The 18,971-nt window shown below is 34.4% G+C and overlaps 3 protein-coding genes across 15 annotated transcripts in view; 1 reads left to right on the top strand and 2 right to left on the bottom strand.

The window, feature by feature from the left end:
- The window catches only part of LOC127856501 (uncharacterized), a 405,251-nt gene that overhangs the window by 203,256 nt on the left and 183,024 nt on the right, over positions 1-18,971 (bottom strand). For 2 of the 6 annotated variants that reach the window (XM_052392767.1, XM_052392772.1), the window contains exon 7: positions 10,374-10,664. The exons of 1 other annotated variant lie outside the window; for it this stretch is intronic. In XM_052392767.1, the coding sequence (XP_052248727.1) occupies positions 10,641-10,664 (24 nt within the window). In that variant the 3' untranslated portion in view covers positions 10,374-10,640. Of the gene's footprint in view, positions 1-10,373; positions 10,665-13,129; positions 13,295-18,971 lie in introns of those variants that run through there. 3 more of the 6 variants (XM_052392769.1, XR_008038074.1, XR_008038075.1) reach the window with 3 other exon arrangements.
- Positions 1-18,971, top strand: part of LOC127856496 (uncharacterized) — a 365,893-nt gene that overhangs the window by 242,694 nt on the left and 104,228 nt on the right. The window lies entirely within an intron of this gene.
- The window catches only part of LOC127856509 (radical S-adenosyl methionine domain-containing protein 2-like), a 66,570-nt gene that overhangs the window by 10,197 nt on the left and 37,402 nt on the right, over positions 1-18,971 (bottom strand). The window lies entirely within an intron of this gene.

Below are 18,971 nucleotides of genomic sequence, written 5' to 3'. Positions count from 1 at the left end.
TGCAATATTTTATTTCAACGTTGGATGATTTATACAAAAAGAATACAATATGAAAGTGGATATTTTTGTACATTTTTTGCAATAGATAAAATTGTATTTCAAACTAGAATGACACATAAGGAATATAAAACCTGGAACTGCAAAATAAAAAATACAAATTCAATATATTAACATGTGTTTCGACGTAAAATGATACATAATATGTTGAGAAATGTTATGCCGTTCTACTTTATTTGGCTACCAACGTGGAACACTTCGAAAATAAGAGTTTTGTAGTATATAGAAAAAACATTGTGAATGTTATAAAGAGTATATTCGCAAGCACGTTTATACATTGTATACGAATCGAAAGAAATTCTTCAAAAACCTCTGCGACTGCATAAGGTAATTCCATTTATACAGTTATAATGACATCAACACGAAATGGAATATATACGTATAATGATATGTGCTACATTAAACACCACTTCCGACAATTTTTTTTATAACGTTTAAGTTTCGTGAATTTTCCTAATTATGTACCTTACTTTCTGAGAGTTCCAAAAGAGATGCTGTTTACATTAAGTACACATGCTATTGTGTTACGATTCAATTTTGTACATTAACGAGTTTGATTTAGACTATTGTTAATAACCATAACTTGAAGACGTGGTTTAAAGCTGTCCCTTGTTTTGTAGAATAATGCTCTAAACAAATTTGTCCATTCTTCGTGAGCTTTTACATAGTCGTTCCAGTAGCTTTTACATATCGCCTCCACATCACGTTAAATAACTTTTTTAAGAAATGGCATATCTTTGCTGCGCATTATAACAACTGCCGACCTCAGATCTAATACAATATAAAAAATAAATTATTGAAGAAAGAATGACAAGTATTTAGAAACAAACTTAAAAGAAAAACACATAACATACACATGGCGAAACAGTTCAATGAACAGTCTTTCATCGTGCATGCAAACTAGTGCACAAACGTAATTGAGCCTTGTTCTGAGAAAACTGGGTATAATGCATGTGCGTAAAGTGTCATCCCAGATTAGCCTGTGCAGTCCGCACAGGCTAATCAGGGACGACACTTTCCGCTTTTATGACATTTTTCGTTTAGAATAACGGCTCTTCTTAGCAAAAATCAAATTAAGGCGGAAAGTGTCGTCCCTGATTAGCATGTGCGGACTGCACAGGCTGATCTGGGACGACACTTTACGCACATGCGTTAAGCCCAATTTCTCAGAACGCGACTCAATTCTTCAAGTGAACATCGTTAACTGCACGTCAATAGGCCTGTCATTGTACATTTCTTCAACTGGGAATGTTCTTTACGTAAACGTGGAACATGCCCAAATGTCCCTTTTTTTGCACTTCTACATCGGAGGACGTTTTTCACATACACGCGAAACTCACTGTTACAGAAGCCAATGATGAACGGGTTGACGCTGCTTTGTATGAAGTTCGTATTAATCAACAGTAAAATCCACCAAGGACTTTCGTATCTCTGTTGTCTATATACTAAAGTTATCGCACAGCTGGGCATCAGGCCTACGAATGACGTGATTGCCATGAGAAATATCATCAGCGTGATTATAAGATTTATGTCACTGATCGTATTGCGTTTACGCTGCTGCACTGCTCTTTCTTGTCGGCTATCTTTTCGCGTGTCTTCTGGTGTTACAAGATTTTGCATTTGATTAGATGCGAAACTGGCATTTGTACCATTCACTGATCATGTGCCTTGTTGAATGTTTATTGATATGGTGTTTCAACATTTTTTTGTTTAGAGTTGTTAACTTTTCGATCAATCAAAGAGTACATCACGACGAAGCATGTGAAAATCAAGGCAACATCCACAATCTTGACAATGTAGGAGACTTTTATAAGCCAGAAAAACTCTCCCGTAACCGGTATACCATAATTATGTCCTTTTAACGTGACGTTTGCCTCAATGATTTGCACATCAATTTCTACTACTTCAGTCGTGAGGAAATCGGGAATGCAAGACCCACACGTGATTGCAAACAAGCCAGCCGAGATTAACTTGCAGCGAAATGGTGTGAACTTCCATGTTGGAAATGGTTCATAAACCGTAAGAAATCGATCTATTGTTACGATACACACCATCACAACTGAGCAGGAGATTGCAGAAATATTAACAAAATACCCCAGTTTGCAAGCGACGTCGCTGGTGAATGTTACCGCATAAAGATCGTGCGTTATATTTGTGACACCCGCCACGTGTGTGAAGTTAGCCTATTTAGCCTATATAGCCTATTTAGTACATAGGTTGAAACATACATCCTATTCAGCCTTTTTAGCCTATTTAACAGCCTCTTCAACCTATTTAGCCTATTTAGCCTATTTAGTACATAGGTTGAAACATACATCCTATTTAGCCTATTTAGCCTATTTAACAGCCTTTTCAGCCTATTTAGCCTATTAAGTACATAGTTAACAGCATTTTGAGCCTATTTAGCCTATTTAGTACAAAGGTTGAAACATACATCCTATTTAGCCTATTTAGTACAAAGGTTGAAACATACATCCTTTTTAGCCTACATCCACCAAACACACTATCCAATGTGTGACTGAGAGATAAACCAGTAGCTGATTTGCTGATTTGCCGTCGATTTGTGCATTATTTGCTTGTAATAATAATAATAATAATAATAATTATAATAATAATAATATTAATAATAATAATAATAAAAACTTTATTTCACGAAGATAACACATTAAGAAATAGCATATCTTTTTTACAATGTGGTCTTCAAAAAACGCAGTATATGTAAATATAACTCAACAATGTCTAGCATACTGCAATCAGCCTTAAAATAATTACAAAAGCATCATATAATGAAAATAATAATACTAATACAAATAATATTAATAATATAAAATAATAGTAATATAATTACAATAATAATAATATAAATAATAATAATAAATAATAGTAGTAATAATAATAATAATAATAATAACAATTATAATAATAGTAATAATAATAATTATAATAATAATAATAATGGTTATTTCATTCTTTCATAACAACAGACAATCACAAAGCAAAAAGAAGAAGAATAAAATACTTGTAAAAGGTAAATGATAAGGCATTGTTTATAAGTCCAACACAACCTGATACTAAGAGAAGCATCACAAAAGGAATGTTTTTTTAAATGTGTTTTTTATTAAAAGAGTCTAATATATCTTCCAAATATCCATCGCAACACGAATTCTGCATTTTCTATAACAAAGATTTTATTTCGATTACTAGTCAAAATGATATGCATATAATGGAGTGCGAAATATATACATGTATCAACCATGAGTATCACTTGAGACTTTGACACGATATCGTACATAAGTGACACACTTGTCATTCGACTGCGATTATATTTTTTTAATTGTCAGATGTCGGTAAATCACCGTACCTTAAACTTCCGACATAATATACAATTCTTACTTTATTGTATCACCGCTTTTCGAATCACCGCTTCATAACATCAGATGCCTCATAAAATCTCAGCTTTATAAAGGTACTGAAAGTGTGTGAAAGGTTATCGCCGTTTGTTAAATTGAATTATCGAAATAAACAGAAGAGACAACAATAACGTTATCGCGCAATTTTAGCGAAGCCGAATCCCACAACTCAAGTCAACGACACAAGACAATTTCTTCATTGAAAAGTCGTAAGAAACAAGATAACTATAATTAAAGAATTAATAATTGTTTAAGTGTTGTTCGTTTATCTGTGTATATTAAACTGATAAAACTTCAAAAGAAAAGCTACTATAACTACTGCTACCTCTTCTGCTGCTGTTGCCGTTACTGCTACTATAACTTATAAATAACAACAATAACTACAGCCACTACTACTTAGACTGCTATCAGTACCTACACTACGACGTCTACTAAAACAACAAACAATGTTGTGAGTTTATTTATATTTTTCCGTGTTCAGTAGTATTTTTCTACTATTTTACGGCTACTACTACTATTACTTCTACTACCACTACTGCCACTATTGCTACTACTGCTATTTCTGCTTCTGCTTCTACTACTACTACTACTACTACTACTACTACTACTACTACTACTACTACTTCTACTACTACTACTACTACTACTACTACTACTACTACTACTACTATTACTACTACTACTACTACTTCTACTACTACTACTACTACTACTACTACTACTACTACTACTACTACTACTACTACTACTACTACTACTACTACTACTACTACGACTACTACTACTACTACGACTACTACTACTACACTACTCTACTACTACTACGTCTACTACTACTACTTCTACTACTACTACAACTTCTTCTACTACTACTACTACTACTACTACTACTACTACTACTACTACTACTACTACTACTACTACTACTACTACTACTACAACTACTACTACTACTACTACAACTATTACAACTACTACTACTACTACTACTACTACTACTACTACTACTACTACTACTTCTACTACTACTACTACTACTACTACTACTACTACTACTACTACTACTACTACTACTACTACTACTTCTACTACTACTACTACTCCTACCACTACCATCGTTGCCATCGCGACTTCTACTATTATTTATGCTGCTGCTACTACTTATTCGTCAAATCGTGTTTTTATATATATGAGCCGCGTTCTGAGAAAACTGGGCTTCATGCATGTGCGTAAAGTGTCATCCCAAATTAGCCTGTGCAGTCCGCACAGGCTAATCAGGGACGACACTTTCCGCTTTTATGGTATTTTTCGTTTGAAGGAAGTCTCTTCTACACGAAAATCCAGTTTAGGCGGAAAGTGTCGTCCCTGATTAGCCTGTGCGGACTGCACAGGCTAATCTGGGACGTCACTTTACGCACATGCATTATGCCCAGTTTTCTTAGAACGCGACTCATATATAGCCCAGAGGGACATCGTGACTTTGTATTAATTGTATCTTAATTTCTGACACCCTAAAAACAACAACATGGGACTTGTTTGATCGTTTGTTTGCCAATTTAATTTAATATAGATCAACGTTATCCTCAAATCAAAAGGCTCTTAAAATGTTTATTCACAGAGGGGATACATTTAAGAGGAACATTAAATTAATTTACACTATTTCTACGAAGATAAATATTTATATATGCTTATATATCTGAAACAATTAAGTTGACACCTTTGGCACATTTACTGTGAATAGTAAAACTATTGCAAAGTGAACTTAATTTATAAAAATAATAAACACACTCTTGAATTATAAAAATATTAACATATCACATGTTTATTAATGAGTCACTATTGTACCTTTTCGGGCTTCTCAACCTGACAGGTTTTCCTAGTATACAAAATAATTTGTTTGAACAAGCGTATTTTTGACAATCTACTTTTTTCTTTGAAATGTTGAAGCCCGATTACAGTTTATCGTGTTTTTGGTGACAGTGGTTAGCATTCGCTACAGTCGTTTAAATATGTGATTCAAAATAAATATAGATAAACGGATAGAATAACACAAAAGGGATTGCACATCTTTGTTATTTTATTATTATAAGCATCGGATTTTCTTTTTTAAAGTTGTCATAGAGGTAAGTGTGTCTTTTACTTTTTAAATTTTGCTCAAGCTCAAATAGAGGCATCAATCTAATGTGAAGCATAGTTTCAGTTTCAATCGATATTTGTATTATCCAAATTGCGTGCTACCTGTAAATAATATAATTATGATTGATTTCTTCGTTGCTTTGTGGCTAAGACGGAATGTGGACGCCATTGAACCTCACGCGCACACATTCTGGGGGCCTAAATAATCGGCCCTAAGGCCGAATATTTATAATGACCCCGCAACGGTGATAATGGCATGAAAAACTGTACAAATGTGTTACTTTATATAGTAAGGTATGTATTATCTAAAACCACAATCACGTCTGAAATTGAAATTTTGTATACCTCGCAATTAATGTTGCTATATATTTCCTTGTATGAGACGTTAAATAAATGACGTATTTATATATAATACTATATTAGGTACCCCTATATACCTTAATTCGTGTTAATATCGGATAAAAAATGGTACATGTATGGAGATACATGTATTTAAAGTGGGAACCCCATGACCGATTTCTAAATCAGAGACGCCGTAATTGGCGATATGTGTGATATGGCGATATATATATATATATATATATATATATATATATATATATATATATATATATATATATATATATATATATATATATAATACCCTTTGGCCGACTCTGGGACGGGGCGCCTCTTGTACCTTTTTCACTAACCCAATACACGATGAAGTCTACAGGAGACGATTCCAACACGAGAAAGGTGCCCGGTCGGACGCATGGAAATGCATTGCCGTCTATGAGCAGTAATAAAATGACATGGATGTTATTCAGTTTAACGCGAAACTACTTTATTGTTTGAAGTGAGACCATACGACGATGGGAAGTGTTTGTTGTCGTAAACGAATGCAGTATACCACTGGCACGGTGCTAAAATTACCCATTAAACATAGCAAACCACTGACCATAAACATACATCCTTTTTGAGCGACATGAACATACAAAGTGGATAAAAAACACTGAACACAACTGATCGTAAAGGCTTAGTGCATTTTATTGTTCGAGGAGATAACCGTTGTTAACTAGCTAAAAACTCATCGCAGGGTGTGCCTGTCCTATAAAATAGTGGAGGGATTTCTACGCTTTTATATAAACGATATATATTAAATTTCAGTGCAATTTGCTATCAATTTGAACTTTTTATGTAGTCATGCGTAAAATAATTATATTATGTAAGTTCTTGTCGACTATGTACCTTGTGTAGTCTGAATAAATCTATTTTGTTTTGTAAAAAAATTAAGTTAAAAGAACAGCTGTAGAAAACAGGATTTACAGTACATAATGCAGCCATTTTATATTATGTTAATGTAGATTTAGCATTTTGGTACATCGACAAAACAAGAAATCAAAGGTATATTATAAAATAACACGTTTTCTGACACTAAAGACTGCCTATATATTTTAAAGAGTCTTCAAAGTTATATTAAATATAGTAAACATCTTAATTCAATATATGATGAAGTGGCATAACACGTCTCTATAACACACGATTAGTTTCTGTGTATGCTAAAGATGTAATTCTCATGATTTCTGTACTTTCACTGCTCATACAGGGATTCTTGTCTAGGTTCATGGCATCTACTCAGTATATGGAAGTCCGTTTGGTTGTCACAAATGGGGCAGGCGGGAGTAGCGGTTAGCCGGGTTATTACGCCCTACCTCATCGATCCCATCAGTCGATTATATGAGACACGTTCTGAGCAATCGATTATATGAGACGCGTTCTGAGAAAACGGGACTTAATGCATGTGCGTAAAGTGTCATCCCAGATTAGCCTGTGCAGTCCGCACAGGCTAATCAGGGACGACACTTTCCGCCTTAACTGGATTTTTGCGTACAAAAAACTTCATTTAAACGAAAAATACCATAACAGTGGAAAGTGTCGTCTCTGATTAGCCTGTGCGGACTGCACAGGCTAATCAGGGATGACACTTTACGCACATGCATTAAGTCCCGTTTTCTCAGAACGCGTCTCTATTATATATTATCAATATGGATTGGGATTTTTTTCCAATAGCGTTTTGGGGCAAATACATTCATGAAATAATGAGTCATATATAAAACATCTAGGGCGCATGTGTGTCGTAAGGTGGATCGAAGAAGGTAGGGTGCCAAGGCGGGGTGGGGATACCGCTAGCTGTGCTCCACTTAAAAACACGACATCACTCCAACATTAACACAAATATGCATTATAAGTATTTATAATTAATTAATAACAGGCTGGAACTTTATCGTTTGCAATTTATTGCGCGGCGGTTACATTACATGTGCATGTGCGATCCCTTGCACGACGCTTACATTACATTCACGTGTATGTGAGAGCATGGAACGACAACTCTGCTTGGAGATTGGTGCATATGCGATCATGGAACGACAACTCTGCTAGGTGATTGTAATGTTACATAACGTGTTACTTCATTTGATTCAAATAAATAAGGCGGTGTTGCTGGTGCTGGGACACATTGCGGCTTCAGAAAAGAGGTATTTCATTAGGCATGTAAACCTATCTATCACAACTTTAAAAATAAAATAGTTATTCATGCAATTAATAATAGTTGCAATATTCCAACTTCTAGCTATACGACCCTCTGGGTCACTTACGATTGATTTACTCATGTATCTCGCCAATGTTAATCTTGCACTGAGCTTTATGGATGAATATATGTAAGGGCCGTTACAAAGAATTAATAAGTTCCCGTTCTCGAAGCGATTGTAATCGATTGAAGTCACAATAAACTCGTGCAAAACGTGCACGAACAAAGCCGAATACAAAGATATAAAACCACCCAAGCGTTTATTTTACGCTATTTTCATCCACTTAAATGTTGTCGAGCTATATAATGATGTATAAAATACTCATAAAAAGATTCACCAAGAATATACACATAATGATAATCATACCGTAGTAAAACAGATCAACATTATTTGCCGCTAATTCTACATATGCCGTTCTTAGCAATTGTTTTGTATTTTCTTCGCTTGCCTTTTCAGCAGACACACGATTTTCACTCCGTCTTAATTATATGAATGGACAATAAACATTCCCATTATTTAAAAAAGTTCTATTTATTCCACTTGCTAGTTCGTTCTTTGTTATGGTCCTTTATTGGAACATACATAACACAATAAAGAGCGTTCTCCATTAAAACGATATCTAATAAAAACACCATTCTATACTGCACACTAATTGCGTAGTAATTGTGTAAAAACGATTTAAGGAAAGGCGGCCTTGTATACATATATGACGATGCAACAAAGAATGTTTAAAGTTAATAAAGACAAGAATATGAAGTTTTTTTTTACCTAGGCTTGATTGTAAAACATCGATAATTGTTTCACAAGCGACGCAGCCTGTCATGTATAATTTTAACACTTTACAAAATAATGTAGATAATAGGTGGGCACTATATCGTCGGCTTACTACCTTAAAAGGCTGTGGTTGAAAATAAATTCAAATTTATAAATTAAAATCAATTATATTTCAATTATTGTATTGAAATTCAATTGAATACTTGTACTCGTTAAGCAGGTTGAAAGCCCTCTTTTACGGTGACAAGTTTATGACGATGTCGAGTGATAATAAAGAAACGTATAAGCACAATTAATTACCTACTTGGCTATGTTTATAATTATTGAGAATATAGCTTCTGAAAAGGAGCTACAACCCACCGTTATTATGGTACTTACTAGCCCTGTTTATTTCACCCAATGTCATAATTTATTTAAAAAGCGACATTTTAAGCTATGGTTGCCAGAACCAGTGAGAATATAATTTAAATTACAAATAATGACGACAAATAAATATTGTTCACTATGGAATATGCATTATTTGTCAAAATTTCATTTCACCAATCAGATACTTCATCGATTATTCCTTTTCGGCATCATTTGACTCTTTTCGGGTGCAAAATATATACAATATGCATATGAAAAGTATAATATTTATTTATGTACTGTTTGGTAATTGAATTTCTAAATTTCGCAGGTTATTCAATATCTACTTGTAAAGATCCAAATGTATGTAGTTGACGAATTTGAGTCAGTCAGTCAGAACCCAGAACTGTTCCTGTTACAAAGATTCCAATTTCTTTCTTATCAATTGGACAGAATATAAAAGTAAACTGTGTAAATATTGGTATTGTATTTTAATAAATATGGCAAATCTAGCTTTCAAATAAATAAATAAATATTATAACTTATGTACTTGACACAAAAGTTTATACAATATACTGAACAAGTGCATAATGTGAACACGTTCTAAAACACATAATAGCCTTTACCATGCATAAATGAGAGACACACATACAATGAGTCGTGTTCTGAGAAAACTGGGCTTAATGGAATAATGCATGTGCGTAAAGTGTCATCCAAGATTAGCCTATGCAGTCCGCACAGGCTAATCAGGGACACCACTTTCCGCTTTTATGACATTTTTCGTTTAAAAATCCAATTTAGGCCAACTGCACAGGCTAATCTGGGATGACACTTTACGCACATATTTTATGCCCAGTTTTCTCAGAACGCGGCTCAAATAGTCAACCAACTCAACAAGGATTATATGTTTGTGCATGCACTCCAAAAGCTTTGTTATTAAATATGGACTGACTATCACTTATGAAAGCATACAACTTTAAACTTTAAAAGCAATAAAAACAAACAACTCTTTTAATAGATCATGGACTTTTTCCACCACCGTAATTCAGTGCTGCTAAAATATATAAACACGTATTATTAGACAAATATTATCAGTATATGAAATTTTAAGGTTTTCAAATCCATTGTCTTCTTGCATGCTACCAAGTAACATTTTACTTGGCAAAGTTTTCAGGGAAATGGTTGATGTTACATTCAAGAATTTCAAGTGATCTGTTGGGATCGTTGTTACAACCATGGAAGGTAACTCTAGTGAATGATCAGGGGAAGGAACTGTTGTATCCTCTTAGTAGATATTGACAGCATGTGTCTCCTTATTTAAGCAACTTCTTTTTCTTCTTGTTTTGCCTCAGTGGCCAGCTAGAAGTTTCACCTAAAAATAAAACATAACCTTAAAAGAGCCTTTTCACGCTTTGGTAAATTGACAAAATTAAAAAAAGTTGTTTCAGATTCGCAAATTTTCGTTTTAGTTATGATATTTGTGAGGAAACAGTAATACTGACCATTTGCCATGCTCTAATATAGCCATTATAGGCATTTTTTGATGATTTAAAAACCTGAAAATTATAAAGCGTTGCAACGCGAAACAATTGAATAATTTGGAGAGTTCTGTTGTTGTCGTTTTATTTTGTGAAACTACGAGGATTGCTTATAAAATGTATAAAATACATCCTTCATTGTATGAGCACGGATGGCCGAGGGGTCTAAATGATAAATTTTTACTCCATGACTCCAGGGGTCAGTGGTTCAAGTCCTGTTGAGGCTTAATTTTTTTCTTTTTTCTAAATGTTATTCGGGATTTTTTATTGAAGCTTTTTAGATCAAATGTTTACATTTATAAATATAAAGCATTTAATGAAAAAATTTAACGCATGCCAAAATCTGTGAAAAGGCCCCTTTAACTAACTGCCAAACTTGTATAGAGTTTTTAGCATCACTGTGAAGTCAAGTGTATTTTTTCAACAAATATTTCACCCCACCCCCCTGATTTCAGGCCAGCCAGTAATAACCTATGAAGCACCTTGACTGTGAAAATCTTAACTCCTTACTCTTTACTGGTATGCCAGGCGCTTAGCAGGAAGGCCATCGGTAACCTGTTGATTTCACTAACTGCTGGGTGACCAAAAGGCCATGTGAAAACACCAAATGTCCAACATCATAGGCAAACACTCTTACCACTAGGCCAAGGAAACAATGTATTCTAGTTTCTAGTTTATATACACTTAAATATAAAATTCTTTGTTTCTCTAAAAAATTCTGTTCATAAGGTATCATGCATATGTGCCTTATGTCTATTTGAAGCTGTATGGACAAAAGTAAGTCTTTAACGAGGGTCTCCAACCTACCTTGTCTATTTGAAGCTGTACAGACGCAAGTAAGTCTTTAACAAGAGTCTCAAACCTAACTTGTCTATTAGAAGCTGCACAGACAAAAGTGAGTCTTTAACGAGGGTCTCAAACCTGCCTTGTCTATTTGAACATTTACAGACGATAGTAAGTCGTTAACTAGGGTCTCAAACCTACCTTGTCTATTTGAAGCTTTACAGACGATAGTAAGTTGTTAACGAGAGTCTCAAACCTACCTTGTATTTGAAGCTGTACAGACGCAAGTAAGTCGTTAACGAGGGTCTCAAACCTACCTTGTCTATTTGAAGCTGTACAGACGCAAGTAAGTCTTTAACGAGGGTCTCAAACCTACCTTGTTTATTTGAAGCTGTACAGACAATAGTGAGTCTTTAAAAAGGGTCTTAAACCTGCCTTGTCTATTTGAAGCTGTACGGACGAAAGTGAGTCTTCAACAATGGTCTCAAACCTACCTTGTCTATTTGAAGCTGTACAGATGCAAGTAAGTCTTTAACGAGGGTCTCAAACCTACCTTGTCTTTTTGAAGCTGTACAGATGATTGTGAGTCTTTAACAAGGGTCTCAAACCTACCTTGTCTATTTGAAGCTGTACGGACGAAAGTGAGTCTTCAACAATGGTCTCAAACCTACCTTGTCTATTTGAAGTTGTACAGACGCAAGTAAGTCTTTAACGAGGGTCTCAAACCTACCTTGTCTATTTGAAGCTGTACGGATGATTGTGAGTCTTTAACAAGGGTCTCAAACCTACCTTGGTCGATAAATATATATGACAGGTCGCCGTGGTGTAATGGATATGGTGTCTGCAAAACGGGTTCGATCCCAACTGTGGGAGGGTTCTTTAGATCTCCCCCAAAGACATCAAGTACTGGTTCAAGGCCCAGGAAACGGACTCTTGAGCGTTTCAATCAGCCTGAGGCTTTCAATGCAATCGAGCTTAAAGAAATAGGTTTTAAATTACATTTACCTTGTCTATTTGAAGCTGTACAGACAATAGTGAGTCTTTAATGAGAGTCTCAAACCTATTTTGTCTATTTGAAGCTGTACAGACAGAAGTAAGTCTTTAACAAGGGTCTCAAACCTACCTTGTCTATTTGAAGCTGTACATATGATTGTGAGTCTTTAACAAGGGTCTCAAACCTACCTTGGTCGATAAATATATATGACAGGTCGCCGTGGTGTAATGGATATGGTGTCTGCAAAACGGGTTCGATCCCAACTGTGGGAGGGTTCTTTAGATCTCCCCCAAAGACATCAAGTACTGGTTCAAGGCCCAGGAAACGGACTCTTGAGCGTTTCAATCAGCCTGAGGCTTTCAATGCAATCGAGCTTAAAGAAATAGGTTTTAAATTACACTTACCTTGTCTATTTAAAGCTGTACAGACAATAGTGAGTCTTTAATGAGAGTCTCAAACCTATTTTGTCTATTTGAAGCTGTACAGACAGAAGTAAGTCTTTAACAAGGGTCTCAAACCTACCTTGTCTATTTGAAGCTGAACAGAAGACAGAGAGTCTTTAACAAGGTTCAGTCGGTTCGTTTCCTCCTTGGACTGTATCTCTATCTCATCGCACTTTCTCTCGTACTCCATCCGATGACTGGCCAGCTGTTGTAGTTGTTGTTGAAGCTTTGAGATTTCAGCTTCCTGAATTATTTTTTTTCAAAAAATGCTTCTTGAAATGAATGCATTTCTTGATTTGCTTGTTGATATGGATTTTTTAATCGTTTTCAACAATATTACAATCATATCAAAGTAGAAGTGTTTATGGATTTTGACATCTACTGTTCTTACAGGTCAGATTGTCTTACTCTTTCCACCAAAGCAATATATATATATATATATATATATATATATATATATATATATAATATATTTATTACATGTATATATATTTATCTCATTTCTTATAATAATTAATCCATACTTATAAAAAAGCTAGAAATTAAATTCCATTGCACAAATAAATTTTGTGTAAACCATTTATTCCATGTAAAATAATATTAAGCAAAAATCTACCTCGTAATAATATCAAATCAACTGTAATGTATGACATGCACCAGGACATATATTTACACAATTTCGGCAAAATTTAATAAAGGCAATCCCCAATTGTTGCATAGTATGTCTTCCCAAAAAGGTCAGGAAATAGGTTAGGTGTTTTAGGCCCATATTCACCGACCAATTCTTCGACTTAAGTCTAAAAATAAAGAGTATTCTTAAAAACTGTAATGTGTGAAAATTACTTGAAAGTCTAGTCTAATATGGCAGTCAACACCAATAATTATAACATTCATTGTCAATAAAAATATTTCTTATAATATAAGCACCATTTTTTTATCATACATATGCAAGCTCTGAGGTATTTTTTGGATCTATTCTGTATTCTACCCTTTGCATGCTTGTCGTCTGCTAAAATGTCATGTGCAGAATTTCTAAAATTAGCATTTTCTTCGATTTTTTTTCAAAAAATATTATCAGAATAGCAACCAGTTTGGATTCTGATGAGACGCCACGTTCTGTGGCGTCTCATCTGGATCCAAACTGTTTGCAAAGGCCTTCAAAATTCGGTTCCCGCACTGTAAGGGTTAAGTCTATAAATGGTTGGTGAATTCGGGCCCAGAAACAAAAATTATACCACAGTCTTTTCCTTGCTTTCAATGCTGTACACCTGTTTCCGTTCACGCTTCAACTGATGGGAGAGATCGTCTATTACGGAAGTGATATTCTCTGCTTCCTCCTTAAGAATATCTCGTCTTGTTAGGAGATTCTGGTATTCTTCTCCGTAGTTCTTTTTCGGTACCGTGCGAATGGCTGAAATTAGGTGAAATTTATAGAAAATTACAAATTGATTTGTTGTTGTTGTAATGTTTATTTATTTTTTGTTTGTTTCCAATACATGGTTAGGAATTGTAATGTTCAATTTTTGAAAATAGGGATTAATTGTCATTACTTTTTTATGAGTGCTGCAACCATGCACATATAAACTATACATACATATATATATATATATATATATATATATATATATATATATATATATATATATATATATATATATATATATATATATATATATAAGTGTGTGTGTTGGTGTTTTCCCTTATATTTTGAAACATAATAATGTATTTCACTTTTACCCTGAAATATTTACTTTTAAGTGAATTACATAGTTGCAGTAGAGTGTTTTGTGGAAAACAAACTAAGAACAAAGAAAGACAACTGAAATGAAATTGCAAAATCAATAAGTAGGAGTTACTACCCTTATAAATTGCTCAATCTAGATTACAAGAAAGATACATTACTGAGAATCTTTTTGAATTTTATTTTGAAATAAGAGATGTGTTTGTCAGAAACACAATGGCCCCTATTGTGTCGCTTTGAAAAAAAATTTCAATATATCATCTGGCAGGTTTACAAATTATCTCCTTTTAAAAGCTTATCACTTTTCTTGGATTGTATTTTTTGACCTTTGACCTTGAAGGATGACCTTGACCTTGATTTTTCACCACTCAAAATGTTCAGCTTCATGAGATACACATGTATGCCAAATATCAAGTTGCTATGTTCAATATTGCAAAATTTATGGCAATGTTAAAGTTTTTGGACGGACTGACGAATGGACGGACTGACGGACGGACAGTTCAAATGCTATATGCCACCCTACCAGGGGCATAAAAAAATAATTATTCATTAAATATTTTAAGAACATGTACTATGGTTTAAATTATTTATCTAATAAGAAATGTACATGAAAAAATATGTGAAAAGATGGAAATGTTTAACAGAACCCATACATTTTGTCTTGCTGACATTTTAAATGTTCCAATATTCCATAAAGAAAACAGGACATTGTGTTGAAAGTCACAAATACAATTCAGTCATAACTACCTTTTCATAGGAGTATTAAATAGTTAATTGCTGTGTCATAATTCAGATGGTGCAGCACTAGACTATAAATCTAAGGACTGCGGAATCGATCACCGGCCCAGAAAAGTAACTTGTGTGGGGATAGGCCATTAGATTGTTTCTACAGCCATTGTCTCCCTACTTTGGTTTCAAGTATGGCAATTGTCAGTAACTGACAAAAGGATATTCACTTATTATTGGTCAATCAGCTAATCCTGGAAAGCTTGAGTTTGTAAACGGACAGCTGTGATATGAAGGAAATAGTGTTGAAAACTGCAAAAATACAACTACAAAACCCCCAAAGAAACATGAGAACTGCACATTGACACCTAAATCAAATTACCAGTCCTACAATTTTTTTCACTTTGGATACCCAAATTATTTTTACCCATTTATATTTTATGCTAAGAATCATTTTATGTTTTTTAATAACTACTGGCATGAAAAATCTCCGACTTACTTGTAAAGGTTTTCTTTCTGTGTGTCTGTTTTACAGTGAAAGGTTTCTGATAACTACCGACACAAAAAGTCCACTTCTTACATGCACTGGTTTTCTGTCTGTGTGTCTGTTTAGTGTCAAAGATGTGACTTACTGACTGCAACTCGTGCACAGGGTGTGACCGCACGGGATGAGCAGCATGGCGCTGGAGCTGGGGGGCATCTGGAAAATAAAACCAGCCTTGTTCCTAAAAATCTGGGCTAAATGCATGTGCATAAAGTGTCGTAACTGATTAGCCTGTGCAGTCTGCTTTCATGGAATTTTTCGCTTAAAGGAAGTCTCCTCTAAACAAAAATCAAGTTAAGGCAGAAATTTTCAACAGTAATTAACCTGTGCGCACTGCAAAGGCTTACCTGGAATGACACTTGATGCATATGCTGTTACCATGGTTTTCCAAGATCAAAACTCATTGAGCTAAAATAGAACCAATCTTGGTCTGATAATCTATTGATAAAAAATGTTTGTGAAAAAAATAAGTTTACACGCTGTTAACCTAAAAATTTAGATTAAAGAACTATTATAGGCAACTTTATGTAAATCATTTTGTAAATTATAATTAACAACAGTTGATATAGATTAGACTGACAGTGTTTAGTTATAATATTTAAAAAATATATGTATTGCCATAAAAAATGTTATGGCTGTAAGGGAAATTAGCTGTTAACATTGTTAAATACTAATCCTAATGTTGTTGAAAACCGAATATATCAATAATCCTAATTTCTTATACAGTAGCAATTTTTGTCCCCATTCATTATTTTCAAGAGAGTAAACTGTAAAATAATTGGATTTCCTGCAGAAATGCTAAGCAATTGTGAACGGCAACCCACTGTTTCTGCCTTTATAATTATTGTATTATCTTTCAAGCAACATGTCACAATTAATCTCATGGCATTACCACTAATAAGCAGTCATATTTAAGTAAACGAACATGTTTTGCAAATGTTTCAATCGCACAAATCTCAAATTGAAATGAAGAAAACATCAAAATACAAATGACATTATATTTTGGCATCGTTTGCCTTAACAGTTAGCATAAATTACTTACATTGATAATGGGTATAATTTAAGCGTTTGTTTCATTAGATAAATGACAGAGGAAGTTAATTTGATATTATAATATCTATTTAATTCTATTCCAGTTGAAAAACTAATGTATTTATCATAATGGTACTTCAGTTTACTTGTGCATAACGGTTAAAATCAGGTTAATTTTGTCAACCTTAGCCGCAGATATGATGGAATACTATTTTGTTGCATTGGGCTGTTATGTTACAACAAATAGCTTAGACTAAGCTGCAAAGATAAAACAACATCAACATAAAACTTTATTTAGGACCCTCAATTAATGCTGCCATTAAACTCAAACCAATTTTAACAAGAAATATCTTTAAAAAAGATATACGGCGTTGATTGTGGTTGCAGTTAATGAAAGGTAAAGACTTCAATGAATGAGATCAAAGATAGCGAATGTCTTTTTCTGTGCAGTTCTTAGCTGCAGCAAACGCAGTACGGGATGATACGCGGAGTTTTCGCGGCTTATTTTACATTATTACATATTGCTGGTCATAAACGTATAGATACAAAACAGAAAACCAAAAGACGCATGGAAGTGAAATTAAAACATATGAGTCAACCGGCCACACGCGAAGTATCCGTATATATTTTAAATATTTAAACGCGCGTTCTTCGAACAAACCTGTTTTAGTGGTTTGTTTGGCGTTGCTATTTGATTCGATTTTTGACAGTATCGAGAATCATTGCGCTCATGCTTAATTCATTAGTCAATATGATGGCATAACTCTTGTTAAATTAATTAAAAATAATATTTATCATGGTATTGTTGTAAAACACATTAAGAATCTATTATTGGCATACCATATGATATCGCTGGATATCTTCATTTAACATCTGTCTGGTCTAAAGAAAATTCCAGTTCACCTAGTTCACGCTATAGTGTCTTTATTATGTAACGATTATTTTCCTGGCCGCGAACTCCGATCAGCACATAGGGTAGAGACGCAGCGATGACCTGTATGTTAACTCTGACATTCACACACAGTGGCCGCAAATTGACCCGATATACCTCGCGAGTTGTAATGCAATGCATTAAAGTGAGTCTTCGCTTCCACTGCTCTCTATACTTTAACATGTTAACATGTTGACAGGAATATGGAAGTTAGTACTAAATATGAGAAAATAGCCTTTAAGTGCAAACGTTCTCGCGCTGAAAATCTTCTGAAAATAAAAGGTGGACGCACAAACTGTATTGATGTCGAGATTGAATGTAAAACTGTTCTATCTATTAAGCCTTTTTATTAGATATAAAATTGTTTCATGCTGAACACGCAGTAAAACAGTGTTACAAAGACGCGGACATGTTCCCAATGTTCTGGTCGTACTCTCAAATCAGCCAATGCAGTCAATGAAGTGTATTCATCTGTACTTGGCCGCGGGAAGTTTTATTTGAATTCTATTGGACGCTAACAAAGGTCAGGCTAAGGTGAAAAGCTGGCTTAATACAGCACGCCGAAAAACCCTAAATATATGCCAGGGCTTTTTTTCCTTCTGTGAGAATGGCTGTTTTTCACAAATTTGGTATATTCGGGACTAAAATTTTTCACAATTTCAATAAGTTTGCGACTCAAATTTTCACAAGTTTAGAAAGTTCGCGACACATTTTTTCACAATTTCGAACAGTTCGCAACTCATTTTTTCACATTTTTGAACAGTTTGCGTCTCATCTTTTACAAGGCCGCTTCACAAAACAAGAATAAAGCCCTGTATGCTGCACCTAAACTCACCATTAGTTTTTCACAAGTAGGGCAAACATGGCAGGCAAGGCTATTCTCACTAACATCAGCCTCTTTGGACGGGGAACTCTTCATGGCCACAAAACTTGCTGCATTTGATACG

This window comes from Dreissena polymorpha, chromosome 13 (genome assembly GCF_020536995.1).
Source record: "Dreissena polymorpha isolate Duluth1 chromosome 13, UMN_Dpol_1.0, whole genome shotgun sequence".
Classification (NCBI taxonomy): Eukaryota; Metazoa; Mollusca; class Bivalvia; order Myida; family Dreissenidae; genus Dreissena; species Dreissena polymorpha.
This window is presented reverse-complemented; position numbering and strand designations above follow the sequence as displayed.